Raw genomic sequence first — 21,791 nt, 5'->3', positions numbered from 1 at the left:
TGAGTGTTTTTTAGTCATTTTTCGTGAATTTCAATCAACTCTAGCGTCTTAACTGTTGATAATTAAAAACTCATGCTCCGCGGGAATTAAGTATATATATATATATATATCATAGACAAAATTCAGCCACAAGTTGACTTGAGCTGCCCACTCTTCATAGAAGAAAACTTTGCTCGAAGTTTTGAAATTAAAAAAAATTCCAATTTTCAGGTTATGAAACGAGCTTGACTGCGCGATAAAAATCTGATACTCACAGAATCTATTGTTCTTACCTCCAACTTTAAACGACTACATCATTTGTTTTGTCATTTTCATTTTTAGTGCATGTGCGAGCCGTTTTTTTTATAGCAAAAATCAACTCAATTTTTTTTTTTTTTAAATAACTGGTAGTTTTTATCTCAATTTTTTGTCTATAAAAATTCTGTCTTCACAACAGAATTTTTATATATTTTCATGCATGCGTATAGAGATAAGCTTATTTTCAATATTTGACTGCATTGCATTGAAAAGTAAGTGAGAATAGACGTAAATTCAAACGAAAAATTAGAAATATTATTAATTATTAACAATATAAGTATACTCGAGAAGTAAATTCGAGTTCATAAGTATCAATTAAATTACTAATAACTTAATCTCTGTCACTTTCCAATTTATATATTTTTTTGTGATTCGATGCCGCCGATTGGAAAAGTAAGCAAAATGGAAAAGTAAACAAACTTCTTAGATTATCGGTGTCAAATTTCACGCATCAGCTTAACGCTATTGTTTCACTCACTCTTCGCTTGTCGCGTGCTTTCCCCGACCAAGTTAGGTTGCATGGTAGTAATTAAGCGGGAGAGCAGCGACATTTGGCCGTGGCGGATTTTTGAAGAACTTTAACTCTTTGTCTATAAAAGCTCAATTGTCATTGTTTCAGAGAGCGTTCTTTTGTTCAGTTCGGTTGTTTTAGTAAGTTGATGTGTATTGTGATTTCTCAATTCTTAAAAAAAGTAATGGAGTGTTCGATTGGTTTATTGTTGAAAGAAGATTGCCATAAATTAACGTTTTCACGATCATCAGAGTTGATCGATCAAAATAATCTGAATGAACATGAGAAATACTTATTAACTAAACGAATTCAGGCAGTATCTTTCACAGATATCTGTACCTATCATTATGAAAAATATGTGACTTATTATTTTTCTTTGTTTGGAAAAAAATGTTGTGATCCATCAAGTGCTCATAAAAAACCTATTCTTAAGTCCTTGCGGGAAATAACTGTAGAGTTTTGTGAAGCAAATGAGAATCTTAACCTTATACCAGGCCGAGCACTTTGTTCACGTTGTATGGAAAATTTACGAAAACCGAAACAAATGAAAATTATGATGATATTACCGATACATTATCGCGAAATTTTGATGATCTTGGGGTATCTTTTGATCCTAAGTACGAAGTTTTAGATTCACTTAATAAAATTTGTTCAATCGTAGAAGAGTCACCAATCCCACCTATCCAAAAATTAAGTATATCAAAAGAAAACGAAAAATTGATGAAAAAGTAAATCAAATATCAAGTAAAATACGAAAAATTAGAAGCTACTTTTGATGTTGTGGAACATGAAAATAATAAAAAAGACAATGATCATATTTGTTATAATGCAGACTATTTAGAGTTAATCGATGAATTGAAAATGAAATTTAAAGCATCTACAACGTTTGACGAGAAATATGAAATTTTAAGTTTATTACCGAAAAAGTGGACAATTTCTAAAATACAGTCAGAATTTGAATGTAGTGAATATCTTGTAAAAAAAGCTAAAACACTGAGGGCACAATATGGAGTATTAGCGAAGGCTCCAAAAAGAAAGTGGACGTCAGTTGAAAACAAAAATTGTTGAAGCTGTTATAAAATTTTTCGAAGATGATGATATTAGTAGATTGATGCCAGGTCAAAGAGATTGTGTAACTGTACGCGATAAGAATAACGGAAAGTCTAAAGAACAAAAACGTTTAATCTTATTTAATTTGAAAGAAGCCTATGAAAAATTCAAGCAAATTCATCCAAACTTAGCCATAGGATTCTCGTCGTTTGCTTCACTTCGACCGAAGAACTGTGTTTTGGCTGGGGCTAGTGGTACACATTCAGTATGTGTTTGTTTGATCCATCAAAATATGAAGTTAATGTTAATGGCGTGTAAAACTAAACTTACCTATAAAGAATTACTGAAAAAGATAGTTTGTAATGATAGCAGTGAACAATGTATGTTATATAGCTGTAAAGAATGTCCAGGCACTGATGTTATTGATTCCGATATATGTAATGAATGTGAATTGTCATCTGAAATTAATTTTAAGCAATGGGTTTCTACTGATCGCTGCAATTTATTAACTGTAGTTAAGAATGTCGATGAATTTAGAGATGATTTGAAAATACAATTGACAACTTTAAAACCTCATCATTTTATTTCGAAAAAACAATTCGAGTATTTGAGATACCTGAAAGAAAATTTAAAAGACAATTCAGAGTGTATAGCATTAGTTGATTTCTCAGAAAATTATGCATTCATGGTACAAGATGAAGTACAATCGTTTCATTGGACAAATAATCAAGCTACTCTACATCCCTTTGTAATTTATTTTAAAGAAGACGGTTTACTTAAGACAAAAACTTTATGTGTGATTATTGATTATCTTACTCACAATACAGTATCGTTTTTTGCATTTCAAAAAATTTTTCTCGATTACATTAAAAACAGTTATCCGGAGTTTAAAAAAATTTATTACTTCAGTGATGGAGCAGCCGCTCAATACAAAAATAAAAAAAATTTTATAAATATATGTCGTCATGAAGCGGATTTTGAATTAAAAGCAGAGTGGCATTTCTTTGCCACTTCTCATGGTAAAAGTCCATGCGATGGAGCAGGTGGTACGATCAAAAGGACCGTAAGAAGAGCAAGCTTGCAACGATCTACCGATGACCATATTTTAACTCCAATCGCAATGCACGACTTTTGTTCTAATCAAATTTCTGGTATAAAATTTTTTTTTGTATCAAGCCAGGATGTAGAAGCTGCTAAGACATTTTTATCTGAAAGATTTATAAATATAAATACAATAAAAAATACGAGATCATATCATAGCTTTATACCAATTTCTCAAAATCAATTACAAGCGCGGAAGTATTCAGCTTCCGATAATTTTGATATTGTTAATATTGTAAAACCAAACCGTAAACGGTTGAATAAAAAATAATGTTCTAGTTGAAAAATTGTTCACAGTTACTGTCATTTTCGATAATAATTACTTCTAAAGACAATTTTACACCCCAAATATCCATAACTTTATTGAGACTAGAAAAATTTTAGATATTTATAGTTGTTTCTGATGGTAAGTAATTTTAATCCATTTGTAAAAACGTCCAGATTTTTGCTGTAAAAACGGCTCGCACATGCACTAAAAATGAAAATAACAAAACAAGTGATGTAGTCCTTTAAAGTTGAAGGTAAGAACAATAGATTCTGTGAGTATCAGATTTTTATCGCGCAGTCAACAAGCTCGTTTCATAACCTGAAAATTGGAATTTTTTTTAATTTCAAAACTTCGAGCAAAGTTTTCTTCTATGAAGAGTGGGCAGCTCAAGTTAACTTGTGGCTGAATTTTGTCTATGATATATATACTTAATTCCCGCGGAGCACGAGTTTTTAATTCTCGACAGTTAAGACGCTAGAGTTGATTGAAATTCACGAAAAATGACTAAAAAACACTCATTTTCAGCACGCTGCTTATATTTAAAGGACTCGTCCGAGCCAATTATCTTCATTTACCCTTAAACTACTATCTTTCCCACTGTAAATTCCATCTTGATCATGCAGATAGCTTCAAACAGAAAAATTTCACAGTAAAAGTTAATAAGCCTTAAAAATATCGATTTTTAAAAGTCTTTATTTAAATAGGCGAAAACAAGCGCTTGTAAAAATCAAACTTGTGTAAATTTTGTTCTTTGGGACCCTAGAGAAGAGTTTCTCAAAGTTACACCAAAATCTAAAATGAGTCGACTTTGCTGATTAGACAATTTTAGATGGAATGACTCATAAGAGATTTTTTTTGTTTCCAGAATTAGGAATTTTTTTAAATTAAAAGAAAAAAAATTTTATTTTTAAGTTTTTATTGTTTTTAAAAAATTAAAAAAGATACAAACTTTGTAACATTATTTGTTGTAGAGATTCAGCATATTTTGATTTTTCATTCAATTTTTTTTTGTCGAGAATGTTTTTTTTTTTTTTTTCATTGCTTTAAATTAAAAAGTTATTATTTGATTAACTTTACTTATTGAAAGAAGAAATTTTTTCTTATTAAAAAAATTTATTTATGAAAATATAAAAAAACAAATCTTGAAAACTTCAGGGTCCTGGAAAGTCAGTTAGAGATGCTATATAAAAAGATTAATACTAACAAAAATGTACAAAATTAATTTATAAATACTTTCGACTTTACTTTTTCTCGTGAAAAATATATTTTTTTAAAAAACATGTAGATTGAATAGAATTTATTTAAAACTAAATCATTACTAATATTGTACTCAAGACACAATCACTGTAACGACGAACAAAAAATAAAATATGTAGAAAAAATCTTTTTAAGTACTGTGGCAGATCAGCGTAGTGGTTATCGTTCATGCTTCATGACTCAAGCGTCCCGGGTTCGAGTCTCTTCAAGGACCAGATGTCAAATGGTATTTTTTAGTGAAAGAAATAATCGATTGCTACTACATAGTGAGAGACTAAAACCATGATGAACAGAAAAAATTTTTTTGTCAACTAAAATTTTTTTATCGCGATAAAAATGCTTGGTTATGCTTGGTCATGTATGATTACTTATGAATATTTTCCAGGCATGTAAAAGCTTGATCATACTTCATCACATATGATCATGAATGATCATACAAGCTCTTGCCTGGCAAATATACATGCATGATCATGCATAAAATTAACACCTGATCATACATGTTCATGCATGATGATTTTTTCCCGGGAATAATTGATAACAAGTTGAATTTTAAAGAAAATGCTGTTGTTACAATTAACAAAGTAGAAAAAAAATTTAATATTATATATAAATTAGATAATTTAATAAGCTGTTATGCTAAAAGTGTAATATATAAGTCGGTAAATGCACCACATCCGGATAACTGTAGTAGTGTTATGTTAAATTATAAACAAAATGTAATTGATAAAATGCAAAAAGTCCAAAATCGAGCCATGAGGCTAATTCTGTGTGTTTATGAGTATTTTAGTATAAATAAAATGTTAGAGAGATTAGGATGCATGACTATAAAACAAAGGATGATTTATAATTTTTGTATGCTCATTCATGAGATCCTTATAACCCGTGGAAAAATTTTCTGATCAGACTATATCAGGCCTAATATAAACCGTCCATATCAGGCATGATATGGAAATTGACCATATCAGACTATATATGCCTTGATATAAGTATATCAGACTATGTAACCGCCCCGGTAAAAAAAATTATATATCATTATATTAGATATTATAAATGGAAAATGGCCCTATATAATTAGGTAAAATTATCTATAATTAGGTAAAATTATCTATAATTAGGTATAATTATATATAATTATTTCCATAGGAAAAAAAAAATCGGCGCGAGTGGGAATCGAACCGTGAACCTACCGCTTGAAAAACTAATTCACTACCCGTGTACCTAAGAGATTTACTTGGAGAACAAAGTTTATTATAACTACAAGTAATGCAAATCGTATACATGATCGATTCGTAGTGAACAAAATTTTTTATCTAATTTATTAATTATTAACTGTCAATATTTATATATACTAATGGTATCTATATGTAGATTTATAAAATTATCTATGTATACATGAAATCGCAAAAATGATTCTACGATATATTGTTAAGGTACTTCGTTGCTTTAGAATTTATAATTTCTTTGAAATTAAAAAAATAATCGAGGTTGTAACAGGGAAAATCGAACTTCCCGGGGTCATTATCGACCACTTAATTAACGCACGGTAGGTCAGGGCTTTCCCTTACCTTTCGATTTTTGACAAGTAGTTTCGACTTGTCACCGGGCGTGCTAATCGAAAGTCCCCACTACAGTCCCCGTAAAATAAAGTGGGGCATAACAATAGGAAAGTTCGAGAGCCGGAGTTGGAGGGTTATAAAAGAGCCGACAGGAGGGACATGGAGGCTTTTTTCCCTTCTGGAAGCCAGTGGCCTTTTGTCCTTGTGAATCAGTGACCTTGTTGAGATCAGTTTAAGTCAATAGAGTGCAAATTTGGACGTCGAGAATAAAGAGCAACTGCAGAGGAAGTTATCAGGGCATTTTTGGAATTGGACAACCCTGCCGCACCCTGGTTCAAGACGACAAGACGCCAAGCAGCTAAGCCCGCCAAGTTGTATCGGAGTATCAGTCGTCGTTGAATAAAACAAGAATTGAGTCTCCAGGTATTTTCGATTATTGTAGATCAGATTTGATTATTGATTTAATTAAGAGGCTGAAATAATTAAATTTAATTTCTCAAGCGGTCATTTTTATATTAAAGAATTCGTACTTTAGTTTTTATTGTCAAGGTCAAGTAGTTAGTTTTGTCGCTGAACTTTTATATTTAATGGATAAATTGTTAATTTATTGGTAAAGAATTTATTAGTAATTTATTATAGGCCTGTTGGCTATAATAAATTAATTTTAGTTAGGAATTTTCGAGACAGAATTTAATTAAGAAATATCGCTTAGAATTTATTTAAGGAGGATTAAGAATTAAAATCGAAGGTCGGAATTTTGTGTTAAGTAATTGTTAGGCGTAATTTTGGTAATTTTGGAATATGCGAAGTTTTGAGATTCAGTTTTATTGGTAATTAAGATGTATGAATAAAGTAGAGAACTCTATAGAATGAAGTTAGCGTCGGTGGACGATTTTATATGGAAGTTAGGTAATTATGGTATTATATGGTATTCCGTTAGGTAGACGAGGTTGTTTATGTGAAATTAGTTCAGATAATTGAATAATTAAGAAGTTTTTATTGGGTAAAATATGTTGTTTGTTATTCCGTCAGTTGGACGAGGGTTTAAGAAATTAAGAATCTAGATGCGCAATGGTCTATGATTAAATTAAGAAATTAAGAATCTAGATGCGTAATGGTCTATGATTGAATTAGAAAATTAAAGATGGATGCGTAATGGTCTATGATTGAATTAGAAATTGAAGATAGATGCGTAATGGTCTATGTTGAGTTAAGAAATTGAAGATAGATGCGTAATGGTCTATGTTGAGTTAAGAAATTGAAGATAGATGCGTAATGGTCTAAAAGTGAATTAGGAAATTAAGAAGATAGATGCGTAATGGTCTATGTTGAGTTAAGAAATTAAGAAGATAGATGCGTAATGATCTATGTTTAAAAGAATTTAATGATATGTAGTTGTAAGTTTTGGCAAGTGCCTGCGTAGGTGAGAGGTTCTCAAATTTAGTGATTGATAAGTTAATTTTAAGGGCAATATTTTAAGAAATTTTGTTAGAATTAAATTGTTTATATTAAATAAATAATTGAATTGTTAATTGTAAATAATTGTTTCTCAGCATTACTTTTACAGCCTTTCTCAACTTCTCACGACCCGATCTTTCCTTCTCATGCTCCCCGGTTTCTGGGACACCGAGAATAAAATCCCAGTGGCGCCCTTTTCAAAGAGGAAAGGGGTGACCAATTGGACAGGGCTAACCACCCCGTTACAAGGTAAAATCAGAATTGAAAGCTTAAATTTTGATGGAATTATTTGTTTAGTATATGGAACTATATATTGCTGGAGGGCCTGTCTAACAATTTTTGAATTTGACAAAACTAATAATTTTTGTGAAATTAAATTTTTTTTTAAGTTCCTATTATTTCATCCGGAAAAGACTATATATTAGAGGATTGTTAATCATTGGAGTAACAGACTCTTAGATAGAAAAAGAGAATGTTTTATGGTGATCACAAAATACCCACTGGGGTAAAAAAATTATATAGAATTCTATATGATTCATACATAATTTTATATGAATCATATATTATATATATATATCTAATATATAAAATTCTCGTGTCACAGTTTTTGTTGCCATACTCCTCCGAAACGGCTTGACCGATTTTGATCAAATTTTTTGTGCTTATCCGGTATCTGAGAATCGGCCAACATCTATTTTTCATCCCCCTAAACCGCTGTCGCACCCGTCTTCATCACGACATTACCGTGTTGCTGTTGGATGTCCTGCCACTCTTTGTCCAGTTTCTTGAACCTTCTCAGGGCACTGCAGATGTTCGTCGACTTCGCCTTGATCTCCTTGTGGACATTTTGCTTGGTTTGGAGAAAGTCCTGCAGTCCACTGACTAGCTTCTCCAGATGTACCAGAGCATCTGTCTTCTTCATCTTTGCACTAAGTAGCAGTGCGTCTTACTGGGCATGAGGCCCGTTTTCACTCTTGTTTGTTTCCTGTGAATTACTCATACTTTTTCATTTACCAGCGCATCATACGGAGTGGAGTGGGTTGCCATAACTAGGAACAGGTGTACCCTCGGAGATAGTACTCCTACCCCAGTTCCCTGAGGCCTAGCCGACACTTAGCCAGTCCCGGTATACACGGACGGACTAGACTCGCTCGGAGCGGTGAAGATTTCGATCTCTAACACTCACTGCGTACTTCCTGATCAAGGCCCGAAGTGGCTGGCTCCTGATCCACTGCTGCAACTTACACCTCAGCAGAACAAGCTCACATCAGCCGTGGCCTGCATCGTCGGAAACTACGATACAGGTTCCGGTCACTCCCAGTGGGTCACAGCAGAGAACGATCGTCTTGCTAGGTCAGTTAGTGTGACCAACCCATTACAGGGGAGTTTTGTCCACTTATTTTGTTTGGTTATTTTGCTTGGCTCATACCCGCTGTACCTCATCAACTATGAGATTGTGTCATCCAAGGACAGCGAGCATCCTCCCATCCGCTCGGGGAGACGTGTCCGGTAGCAGTTTCTCCTCAACCCCGAATGTTTGTGTGTGTGTGTGTGTGTGTGTGTGTGTGTGTGTGTGTGTGTGTGTGTGTGTGTGTGTGTGTGTATTTATGTGTGTGACCCTCTTATAACTTTTGAACGGCTTGACCGATTTGATCGTGGTTGGTGCCATTCGAAAGGACTTGACTGAACTAAGATTTCCATTTACTTTGGAATGATTCGGACCAGTAGATTTTGAGAAATCGCAAAAAAACTACAAAAAAAAAAAATTTTCAGATGGGGTTTTTTTGGAATAACTTTTAAACGGCTTTACTGATCAATTCCAAAAACTAATCAGCTGTTAACACTAAAAAACCACGTTGATCGCCGCCAGCCCGGTCAAAATCGGTTGATTCGTTCGTGAGTTATCGTTGACGAAAGAAAACCGAAAAAAGTGTTTTTTCAGAATTACTCCGAAATTTTTTGTTCTATCAATTTAAACTCGAAGATTCTCCATGAAGCTTAAAAACTACGTTGAATGCTACCAACCGCGTGAAAATCGATTTATTCATTCAAAAGTTATTGCGATTTCAAAATTCAAAAAATAGTGTTTTATTAAACTTCTATCATACTTTTGAGCTCGAAGAGCCCAAAAGCATACAAATGCTATTTTTTTGAGTTCGGAGAGCTTAAAATAATACACAAATTGTATTTATGAGCTCGAAGAGCTCAAAAACGTCATAAGTGCAATTTCAAGCGTTTAGGTATAGAATTGGTGGGAAGTTGCAGGGATGGCCTTCAGGGTCAACCGTTTTCCTAATTTTTTTAATTTTGAAACGTAAGTGAGACAAAAACTTCAGATTCAAATTCAGTGGAATAAAATATATAAAAATCATACCCAACCCGACTAGAAATTTTAATGTAAGACCTATTGGGTCCTCATTGGGTTGCCAATGGGATGTAACGCAAAGCCCTATGTGGCCCTCACTGGGCAATCCCTCTTGGGCCTCAATAGGGGAATCCCCATGAGGATCCCATCTAAATTTTGAAAGAAAAAATATTAAAATTTTCGGAAAAATTAAAAATAATTCAGGATTAGATACTTATATCATATTAAAATTCATTAATGAATTTAATCTTGGATTAAAATGGAATTATTGGTTGAAAAAATCCTTGGCGTGAGTTGGGCTCGAACTTGCGTCTTTTAGGTCCTCAGTCGTTCACGTTACCGCTAGTCCAAGCAGGAGTACTATTGAAGTGGATCAAATTAATTTGGATCCGAAAAATTTGTTCATCTCGATAATTCAATTTTTCATGATTCATTGCAATTTTTTTCGGTTTTTCAGAATTTTTTAAAATTTTGACGGCTCAACGGGTTAATTAACGTTCTGATTGAAATTCAGTGAATTGAAATACATGAAAATGATACTTGATACGGGTCCACAAAAATTTTTTCATCACTGTAATTGCAGTTTTCCGCAATTTTTTGCCTTTTTATTGGGTTTTGGCATTTTACTCAAATCTGAGGGGTGACCGCCCTGATTAAGAAATCTAATTTGAAATTATTTAAATAGTCCGTAGGTGAGTCCGGTCTAATGCATAAACAACTTTTTTTCTTTTGTTTGCCGGTATAATTAAATTTTTACATTTTTTTTTTCAAGCTAAGTCCTTAATCTAGATTATTTTTTTTTTTATAAAGATGTATACACATTACGGATATTGGAGTTGGATACATTTCTACAATGGCAACTTTGAGTGCACTTTTCTTGAGGTGGTGTTCACAATTACGAGACTTTGGACTTCAGCATTTATGTGGAATGCGATCCCTCCAAGTTCTTTCTCTGGCAGGTAAAGTAATAAATCAAAATTCTAAAATGTAGTATGTAGAGTTGTGTGTTTTACTTTTTCACGGGACAATTCATTTACTTTGAAGTGCAACCCTCGTGGTTTTTGAAATACCGTAAATTTTCGGTATTAATACGTTTACCATAAATTTACCGTTAAAATTCTGACATAATACGGTATTTCTGTGGTTATGTTGGCCAGTTTTTTTATTATAGTTATACAGCATTTCTACCGTACTTTTGCTGCAAAGTTTAGGAATAATATGATGAAATTACCGTAAAAGTCTAGAACTTTTACCGTAAAAAATCTATATATTAACTATATTACTATAATTTTATAAAAAAAAATCGTATTTCTACGGTAAAAATACCGAAGATATACTGTAATTTTGCCGCGTTAATACTGATATACACTACTCACAAAAATTAAGGGAATAAAAAAAAATGCAAATTTTTTTTAGATTTTTGACGGTCTGTATTTCAGCGGAAAATGATCGTATCACAAAAATAAAAATGCATTTTAAAGCTCTGAGACTCTAGTTTTCAGATCTTAAAGTCAAAATTTAGGAAGTACGGTTTTAATATGATCCGAAGAAATAAAGCGAAAAAAAATTTTTGAAATTTTTGATTTTTTTTTTCGCTCTACGGGCTCAGAAAAATTTTTTCAGATAAAGCGTCCTTATGGAACAGATAGCCTGTTTATTCAGCTTCAATTTCATTTTTTATTTAGCTTGATACGACCATTTGTTGCGGAGATATCCGAGATTAGACGAAAAAAGACGTTTATGTCTTTAACCATCAATACCTCTACAACTAATAATAATCGCACAGCAAAAAAAAGAACAGTTTTGGGAACTAAAAAAAACTCCCAATAAAATCCCATAAAAAAATTACAGAAAAAAAAATCTTATCGATGTACTATACCGCGTTAAGGAAAATTGAAAAAAGTGACTTTTTCCCTTATTTTGGTTAATCGACTGTATCTTAACAAATATCGACGGGGAAGCTAGACATTGCAGGAATTTTTACACCTCAATGTACCCCTGAAAACTCTGTAAATTTTCAGATCGATCCATTGAATAGTTTTTCCGCCCCGATAATTAAAAATTTTGAAAAAATTAAAGGAATAAGATTTTATCCACTATCGTGCTGCAATCTTCAGAAAAATAAAAAATTGATTTTTTTTTTTCGTTTTGCTCTCAATTTGCCTCGGCTCATCAGTAAATACACAGACTGCTGTAATAAAGCTCTGTGATGATATTCGCTTGGCAATAAATGCATCTAAAGTCACTGTAGCTGTTTTCTTTGACCTAAGTAAGGCTTTTGATTCTGTAAATCACAAAAGACTATTACACAAGTTGTTATTGATGAATTTCTCTACTGATGCCATTACGTGGATTAGGTTTTATTTGACTCAAAGAAAGCAGCAGGTGTTTGCTAATGAGTGCGCATCCTCTTGGAGGAATGTATTAAATAGTGTGCCACAAGGCAGTGTGCTTGGCTCTTTATTGTTCTCGCTTTATAGTTCGGATCTCTCTCAACAGCTGAGCTGTCGATATTTGCTTTATGCTGATGATTTAGTAATATACTTGCCCTGTTATCCAGAACAGATAAATGAATGTGTTGCTGCCCTGAATGCGGAAATAGTTAAAATTTTAGAATGGTGCAATATCAATTACCTTAAGTTAAATGCATCGAAGACAAAAGCTGTGATTTTTGGTAGTAGAGTTAAAGTTAACTGTAATAATTGTAAGTATGCTGATTGTATTCGCGTAAATGATTGCATTATTCACTACGATACGACAATTAAGTATCTTGGCGTGTTAATTGATAGCACTCTCACCTGGGAAAATCAGGTTATGAGTGTTTGTAATAGGGCAATGCGGGTTCTGGCACAGTTGAAGATTAATAATGAAATCTTCGACGAAAAACTGCGTATAAAGCTTGTCACTACGTTAATATTCCCAGTGTTTGATTATTGTTGTGTGGCTTACTGCAATATTACTAATGACCCGCAAATGCGATTATAGCTCAAAATGAATTGCTGTGTTCGCTATATCTATAAAATTGTGAGGGCTGAACACATTACTCCGTACTTTAAGAGGCTGGGTTGGTTAAAACTGAGTGACAGAAGAAACTACTTTATAGCATACCTCTTTTACAAAGAAATATATTTAAATTATCGTCAGCTATTTAAATGTCACTTAGAATTTTTGCCGGTTGCGTTACGTAGAGGCGATGTAAGGGAAGATTATCTGCGGCTACCTAGATCTAATTGTTGTATGTATGATAACTCGTTTCTTGTTCGTGGTATACGTATCTGGAATGCGCTGCCAGCTGAAATTACAAAAGCCGAAAGTTTCGAAATATTCCGTAGACTATGCTATGATTATTATTTCCAAAATTATTGATCGGCTATATTGAACGTTTATTACTGCGATTGAAGGTTGTTGAGCTTTGTATAACACAAGTATTATTTATAAGCATGATTAACATGTTATTACTGTTAATTACTATATTTATTTTGATTTTATTTTTATGTATCTAAAACTCTGTACATCATACACTAATTATAAATGTATATTTGATGATGGTTCTGAGGGAGCCTAGGCTCCAGAATCCAATAAAATTATTATCTATCAATCTAAATTTGAATAAAAAAAAAAAAGGATAGACAAAAAAATTCAAAAATTAGAAAAAAAATTTTTTTTTTGTAAAAAAAAAAAATTTTTACAAAAAAAAAATTTATTTTTTAATTTTTTTGTTTGTCTTCTTTTTTATTCAAATTTACTGATGAGCCGAGGCAAATTGAGAGCAAAACGAAAAAAAAAATCAATTTTTTATTTTTCTGAAGATTGCAGCACGATAATGGATAAAATCTTATTCCTTTAATTTTTTCAAAATTTTGAATTATCGGGGCGGAAAAACTATTCAATCGATCGATCTGAAAATTTACAGAGTTTTCAGGGGTACATTGAGGTGTAAAAATTCCTGCAATGTCTAGCTTCCCCGTCGATATTTGTTAAGATACAGTCGATTAACCAAAATAAGGGAAAAAGTCACTTTTTTCAATTTTCCTTAACGCGGTATCGTACATCGATAAGATTTTTTTTTCTGTAATTTTTTTTATGGGATTTAATTGGTAACTTTTTTCAGTTTCCAAAACTCTCCTTTCTTTTTTGCTGTGCGATTATTGGCTGCAGAGATATTGATGGTTAAAGACATAAACGTCCTTTTTTGTCTAATCTCAGATATCTCCGCAATAAATGGTCGTATCAAGCTAAATAAAAAATGAAATTGAAGCTGAATAAACAGGCTATCTGTTCTAAAAGGACGCTTTATCTGAAAAAATTTTTCCGAGCCCGTAGAGCGAAAAAAAAAAATCAAAAGTTTCGAAAATTTTTTTTTGCTCTATTTCTTCAGATCATGTTAAAACCGTACTTCTTAAAAAATTTTGACCTCAAGATCTGAAAACTAGAGTCTCAGAGCTTTAAAATGCATTTTTATTTTTGTGATACGATCATTTTCCGCTGAAATACAGCCCGTCAAAAATCTAAAAAAAATTTGCATTTTTTTTTATTCCCTTAATTTTTGTGAGTAGTGTAGTTAAAAATACAATACCCTTTACCGTAAGATGGACGGTGGTGATTATTACTTTGTCGGTCTTATAAGGTGACTAAATAAGTAGTTACGGATCTCAAAAGAACTTTTGAATGAATGAACCGATTTTCACGCGGTTGGTGGCATTCGATACATTTTTTTTAGCCTCCTGATCGAACTCGGAGTTACGGAGTTATTCTAAAAAAAGACTTTTCGGTTTTCTTTCGTTCACGATATCTCTCGAACGAATCTTTATTTAGACCAGATTAGTGGCGACCGACGTGGTTTTTTTAAGTTAAGAGCTGATTAGTTTTTGAAATCGATCAGCGAAGCAATTTAAAAGTTATTCCAGAAACACGACATTTGAAAAAATTTTTTTTCGTAGTTTTTTTGAGATTTTTTAAAATCTATCGGTCCAAACCGGTACAAATTGTATTCAAAATCTAAGTTTGGTAAAGTTCTTTCGAATGGCACCATTCGCGATGAAATCAGTCGAGCTGTTCAAAAATTATAAGCTGGTCATATATTTTCACACACACACACACATACACACACACACACACACACACACACACACACACACCCTGACGGATTCGTGGTCACGATAAAATGATCGTGAAACGACGGTGAATGTACCGTGAATTCACAGTGTCGACAAATGATCGTCGAATGACCGTCACTTGACTATCGAACGGCCGTCGTTTGACAGTGAATGACGAGTATCATTGTGAAAGTTCTTCACTGTTATTTTATGATTTTTATTCTGTATAGTTATCATACTTTACTCTTCGAGAAACCGAATTTTTCCTTGACTTCTCCGATTTTTCACCTAAGTAAAAATCGTAGATCATCGATCGATCGTCTGTCATTTGACCGTCATTCGAAAACATTTAAATTGTCAAAAAGCCGTAACTCGGTGGTGGATGCACAGTAGTCTTTAAGTGAAACGACCGTGAAACGAGCGTGTAATGTCAGTAAGTCAGGAATTTTTTACTAGTCAACGATGAAAAAGTGCTGACTATATTTTATTTTTTTTTTATTTCATTAAAAATACTCAATGTGTATAAAAATATTGGTCAATGAGAAACTTTCAGTAAATACTCGGGATGAAAAATTTGAAAAAACTATTAAATTATTGTAATTTTGTTTATTTCACAGTCAAATCATAAAAATTTAATCAAATTACATACAATCAACAGAGATCCATCATTTCAATACTTTTTAGAAGAGTTTATGGCTTTCAACAAGTGTTGTATTTTTTTCATAGTCTTAAATGAAAAACCATAATACTTTTTGTTTATGACAATCAATACTGTTTTTTTTTTTTTTTTTTTTTTTTTTTTTTTAATTGGGAGATATTTCATTCAACAATTAATTAGTTAATAAATTATAATTTATTTTCAACTTAACTTTAAACATATTTTTTGCACGTCTAATATTTTCACCGTAATTCCAAAATTCGAATTAATTATTAAAGATTTAAGTTTCATTTTTTTTCAGACGAAAACTTTAACTTCAAAATTACGGAAAAATTGTTTGTTATCAAGAAAAATTATTATAAGATTTTTTTTTTAACAATTAAATTTTTAGCAATTTCTTTTTTGTTTTTTTTTATTACGATTATTATTTTGAAGTCATGGAAAAAATATAAATTTATTTAAGCTATTTTTATCTGAACAATGAAAAAAAATGACTTGGTTTTGACATCTCATCAGGTGACTGAATCAAACGTTTTGGACAGTGTCTATTTTTTTGTTTTTTTTTGTTTAAAGTTTATTTATTGTGATTAACAATCTTACATTTTTCTTAAGTCAAAATAAACTAAATAAAAAAACTTCTTAATCTATTTTTATTTTTAGTGAAAATGGATGGTGTTATCAGCACTCGTTTCCTGATAGATTCTTTTTATTGAAATGTTTTAGTCTTTGTTTATTGATAAGATCTGAAGTTTTTTGTTGATCTGTCAGTCGTTTTTAATTGTGCTGTGTGGGAAAAAAAAATTTTTAATAAAAAACCCGAGCTTAAATCATAAATAAATTTGGCTTATAACTAACTTAAGGAAGTATAGGACGTACAGTCCGTTCACTGAGTTTCATCTCACAATGCATATATATGCTATACTATAGTACGTAACTTAAGAAGGATAAATTTTGTTCGAGACTGTACTTTCAGAAAACTTAATAAGTTTTTACTAGTGATTTAATGAAATTTAGCTTACCGAAATAATCTTTTATGCATTAAATAACTATATTATTATCAAATAATTGATAATTTATTTAAAATTTGAATAAAATAATAAGTTTTTTAATTTTAAATATTTTTTAAAAAGTTTGGCAACGCAATAAATTTTATCGTGGTTGCGCATGCGTTGACTGCTCTATTCGTTTTTGTGATGTGTACGTGTGTATTATGTTTACAAGTAATGCTATTAAAAATATTAAAATATTAAAGCATTAAAATATTGATTATTTAATTATGTTATGTTTTATAATAAATAACAACAATTTTATAATACTTTTCTTAACCTATTTGATATTTCTTTTAACCTATTTCATTGAAGCTTTAAATTTCCCGCGCGACCCACCATGTACGGCGTTGCCGTCAACATAACCCACATTTGCTATGGCTGACGATTTTTTTAAAATTTAGATTTTTCAAACTCAATTATTTTTATAACTAAGTACCCTCAACTTAATTTTATTTTTTCAATAATTTTTGAAAAATTTTTTTTTTCTTACAATGAGTTTTTTGAAGCTTTCTCATTATTTTTTCATCGTGAAATTTATTAAAACAAGAGTAGTTGTGAGATTTGGTATGTCATTACAATGTTAAATGACTTGTTTTAAATCTTGTTTTATAACTAAACTATGAACCCTAGCTCTCTGAAATTTTAACACAACACGTATTAAATATATTTCTATCGATCCTAAAAATTTTAAATTGATCTCATTATTTCGACTTAACTCCCATACCTCCTTAAGACTAGATTTATATACATATTTACAGGTGTAATAGTACTATTATAACGCTAGTTGTAATATTATATCTGTGGGTTGCTTAATTAATTAAAATCTATAGAGTAATAGTTTTAATTATTTGATTAGTTGTTTATATATTTAGTGTCACTTTTCTTCTTTGGAGCTTTATAAGTGATAGAGTTCGTGTCAGTCCACCAGTATTTCTCTGCGTCTAGTCTGTGAAAGTCAGTTTGGTCATGTCTAGGCAGTGCTGTCGAGTATTTGTTGGGCTTATTTTTAAAATTCCTTAAATTGATAGCCTTGTTGCTTTTATGCCTGCTCTTGAGGTACAGGATGGGGATATTTGCGCTGTCTTGTATTATTCCAAGATTGTCCAGAGTTGTGAATGCTTGCGGTTGTAGCAGACCTTTTTGTGCGTTGGTAAAAATGTCACCATTGACATATTTTAGCTTATTGATTAGTTCGTTGTTGATGATGTTCAGCTTGCTGTAGTAGTCTCTGGTGAGTTTTGTTCTGTGGTTGTCGATTCTAGGAATTTTCGCCACGTCGTACAGCTTTTTGTTACTTACTCTTTCTTTAAACTCGATCTCAGCTTTTTGGTGTAAATTTAAAGGAGTTCTTAGGCAGGATCTTTCAAACATTCTTAACTTCTCCATATATGCTGCGCCAATGTTCCAGCATACTGGAGTTGCGTATGTTAGTAGTGGACGTACAAATAGTTGATAGCATATTATCTTTGCCCGTGAGCTGATGAATCTGTTGTGAAAGAGCCTACCAAGGGATCTGTATGAATTCCATGCTTTTTTGAGCTGCGAGTCTAGATGAGTATTGCATTTTGCTAAATAGTCAATACTCATGCCTAGGTATTTTACGGTATTGACAGTGGGAACTTGGATGTTTTCATGCGTTTCTGGATGGAATGTTTCTATAAAGAATTTGTCATTATTTTTTCTTTTGGCTTTTGTTACAAACCTGGCAGGTTTCCTGAAAATGATGGTTTCGCATTTCCCCGGACTGACGCGTAGGTTCCATCTTGCGTATGTTGTTAATTTTGTTAACTATTGTTTCTAGTTGATCCTTTAATTCTTTCGGATATTTTGCAGCAACATAGATGATGAGGTCGTCTGCGTATGCGATTGAATATGTGTTGTTATTCTGGTTTAGTTTGAATGCGTTCAGGATGTGGCTTGTAAAGATGTTGAACAGCGTTGGTGAGTTCACGGTCCCCTGCTGTAATCCTTCTCGAATGTTAAATAATTTTGACGATTTTATTTTGTCGTCCCACGTGTAGAAAGATCTATTGTTGATCATGCTCCATATCGTACTGGTGAGATATTCTGGAAAGTTGTTTTTAATTAAAATATATATTAAACCATGTAGCCATACTGTATCGAATGCTTTCTCCAAGTCAATTAGTGTTAATACTTTACTGATATTTGGAGTTAAACTAATTGGCCTGTAGCTCGATGTTTCATTGTCTGGTTTACCTTTTTTAAGTATTGGAACAATTTTTGAAGTTTTCCAAGCTTCCGGGAAATATTTGAGGTTCAGAGAGTTATTGAAAAGTGTAGAATAATCTCTGATCATTGTTGCTGGGAGATGTTTTAAAACTATTGATGGAATTTCGTCAATACCAGTTGAGGTTTTATTAGGTAGTTTCTTGAGAATCTTATTTATTTTTGCAGGAGTGCAAAAAAAGTTGTTTACCTGTTAGTTTGGTGCATATGCCATATTATCATCTGAAAATTCTGTAATGGTTACCTTGTTGGCTTTGTCTTCGTTTACTTCATTTATGAACTCAGTTACTTTTTGGTCAATTGTATTTTTTAGTTCTGTATTGTTGTTGAGATATCGAGGGGAGTTGATTGTCTCGTAATATGCTCCAATTAAATTGATTTTGTACGAATTTTCTTCGATTATGAAGTTACTTCCTATTTTGATTAAGTTTTCTTTATTTATTTCACATCGGTCTAGTAGGTGAGCTTCTTCTGCCTTGACAGTTAGGTTGGACATTTCTGCACGATCATGTGGTCTAAATATTTTATTAATTATTGGAAAAAATTTATTATGATCTCTGTGATCTATTTTTTTGATAATTTTATTCCAGTGGTTCTCCATGCTTGTTTTTATTTCTGTTTGGATTTTGTCTCTTGTGTTCTATTTGATGCTTGATTTTGCTGATTAGCTGTAGGTTACCGGTGTCATTCTTCTGTGTTTTGTGTAACTGTGTTAATAAACGTGATTTTTGTTTGTGTAGCCTTTCAATTTTGTTATTAATGTAGTAAGTGTTGAAGTTATTGTTTCTAGGTTTTTTAGGAACTATTTCTGCTATTTTGTTTGTTATGTGTTCATTCGTGGTTTGTATATATGTGTCTATTTCATTAATTGATAGATTTTTGTTATTTGGAATATTTAGATCATAATTGTCATTGAGATGCTTAGTAAATTTTTTCCAATTAGTTTTTTTGTATTGTAATATAATTGTGTTTTCTTCTGGTGTGTTTTTCAGAGTACTGTCTTGTAGGTCTATTTCTATTATAATTGCTTTATGATCGCTGTCATAGGTGCGTTAGTCTGTGTTAGTCTTACAATTTAAATTTGTAAATTTTAGTCTGACATCAGCGATGCAGATGTCCAGTAGAGAGTTTGTTGGAGTAAAAGTCGGTTCATGCGGTATGTGAATGCTGGTTCTGAAGTTAACAGTATTTTCTTTTTCCCAGTTTACTAACCATCTACCTCTTCTTTTGCTAGTTCTGTCTCCTAATTCTTTATGCCTTGCGTTGAAGTCTCCTGCTATGATGTAAAAAATGTTATTATTGTTCAAATTTAAATTTCTAAATAGTGCGTTTATTTTGTCTAAAAATATTTGTTTTACTTCTATTTTTGTTGTTGCATATAGACTGCCTACTATTAGTTGTTTTGAATTACTCAGTTTGATTTTAATTAGTGTGAATTCAATCATTTTATTATTATTTGAGTTAGGATGTGTGATTGTCGTGAATTCTATATTATTTTTTATGACTATTGCTGTTCCTCCTCCTCGATTTGGTTCAGGTCTGTCTGTGCGAATGATTTTGTGTCCATCTATGCTAAGTTTGTGTTTCGGATTGAGTTTAGTCTCGGTTACTAGAGTTATATCAAGGTTGTTTTCGGTTATTAATTTAGTTAGATCGAATCTTCTTTGATGTTTTATAATTGAATTGACATTTATAGCTGCTATTTTTAATATTTGTCGTGGTTCATTATTAGTTGAACTTATGTCTGGTTGTGTCAGTTAGTTGTGAGTCATTGTTCCTGGATATCGAAGTTATTTATTTCATATAAATAATTAATTCTGTTGCTATTTTGGCTAGTTAAGTTTTCTAGGGAGACTAGTCTTTGGGTAAATGTCGTTATTTGTCCCAATAGCTCCCTGGCCCATTGGGGGGCATCAGGTGTTTCATTTTGTCTTAGTGTGTAGTTTACATTCTGATATGGTTGATTTAATATTGGTGGATTTATTTTCTGGCCTTGAATTTGCCTTTGGTTTAAGGCTGCTGTATAGAGCAAGCTGGGATCGGTATATCTGTCTGTTCTGTTGATTTTGGAGTACTGGTCTTTCCTTTTTTCATTTTTTTGCTCTTTTATAATTTTAAGAGCATTTTTGTAATACTTGCATTCTTTATAGTTAGCCGGATGGCTATTTTCCCCATGTTTGCACATTTCAGAGCTGTTTTTTCATCGGCAGCTGTAATTTTGCATTCATCTTTGTCATGTGTCTCGCCATACTTAACGCACTTTGGTGGTAAGTGACAGTTGGCTTTTGAGTGGCCAAGTTTTTGACAGTTCCTACATTGGAGTATTATTTTCTTCCTTAGATTTTCCCATCTGACTTTTTGGAACAGTAGGCTATTTATTTTCATCAGTTCAGTTGTTGAACTTGTGTTACATTTGTGTTAGTAACACTTATGTTGAACTTATGTTATACTTGTGTTAGTAACTTGGACTAAGTGATGTGTGTATTCATGTCCATTTGCATTTTTAAATGTGACTGGTTGTACTTTTAAAATTGAGACATTTGGAATATTCATCTCCAGTAATTCTGTTTTTATATCTTCGGCAGTGAATCCTCCTTTCACTCCTTTCAGAACAATTGTTTTTGGTTTTTGGCTCTTGGGGGTGTACGTGTAGTACTGCTGTTGTTTATCAAAGAATATTTTGTTTACTTTGACAAATGTTTCTAAGTTATTACATGACACAGTAATGTTGTTATTTGGACTTACTTGTTTCAGTTGGAACTCTGTTTTATTAATATTATTTTCGCATAGAAATTTTATTGCATCTTTAATTGTGATTTCACTTATAATTATTGGTGGAGGTCTTTGGTCTTTTTTTTTTTGGAGCTGTCACCGTTGT

At 32.1% G+C, this 21,791-nt stretch overlaps 1 protein-coding gene across 1 annotated transcript in view; it reads left to right on the top strand.

The window, feature by feature from the left end:
* Positions 1 to 21,791, top strand: part of LOC123264925 (F-box/LRR-repeat protein 16) — a 367,204-nt gene that overhangs the window by 257,289 nt on the left and 88,124 nt on the right. Inside the window, exon 6 of the mRNA XM_044728457.1 lies at positions 10,674 to 10,822. Within this exon, the coding sequence (XP_044584392.1) occupies positions 10,674 to 10,822 (149 nt within the window). The remainder of the gene's footprint in view (positions 1 to 10,673; positions 10,823 to 21,791) is intronic.

This window comes from Cotesia glomerata, linkage group LG5 (assembly GCF_020080835.1).
Source record: "Cotesia glomerata isolate CgM1 linkage group LG5, MPM_Cglom_v2.3, whole genome shotgun sequence".
Lineage (NCBI taxonomy): Eukaryota > Metazoa > Arthropoda > Insecta > Hymenoptera > Braconidae > Cotesia > Cotesia glomerata.
This window is presented reverse-complemented; position numbering and strand designations above follow the sequence as displayed.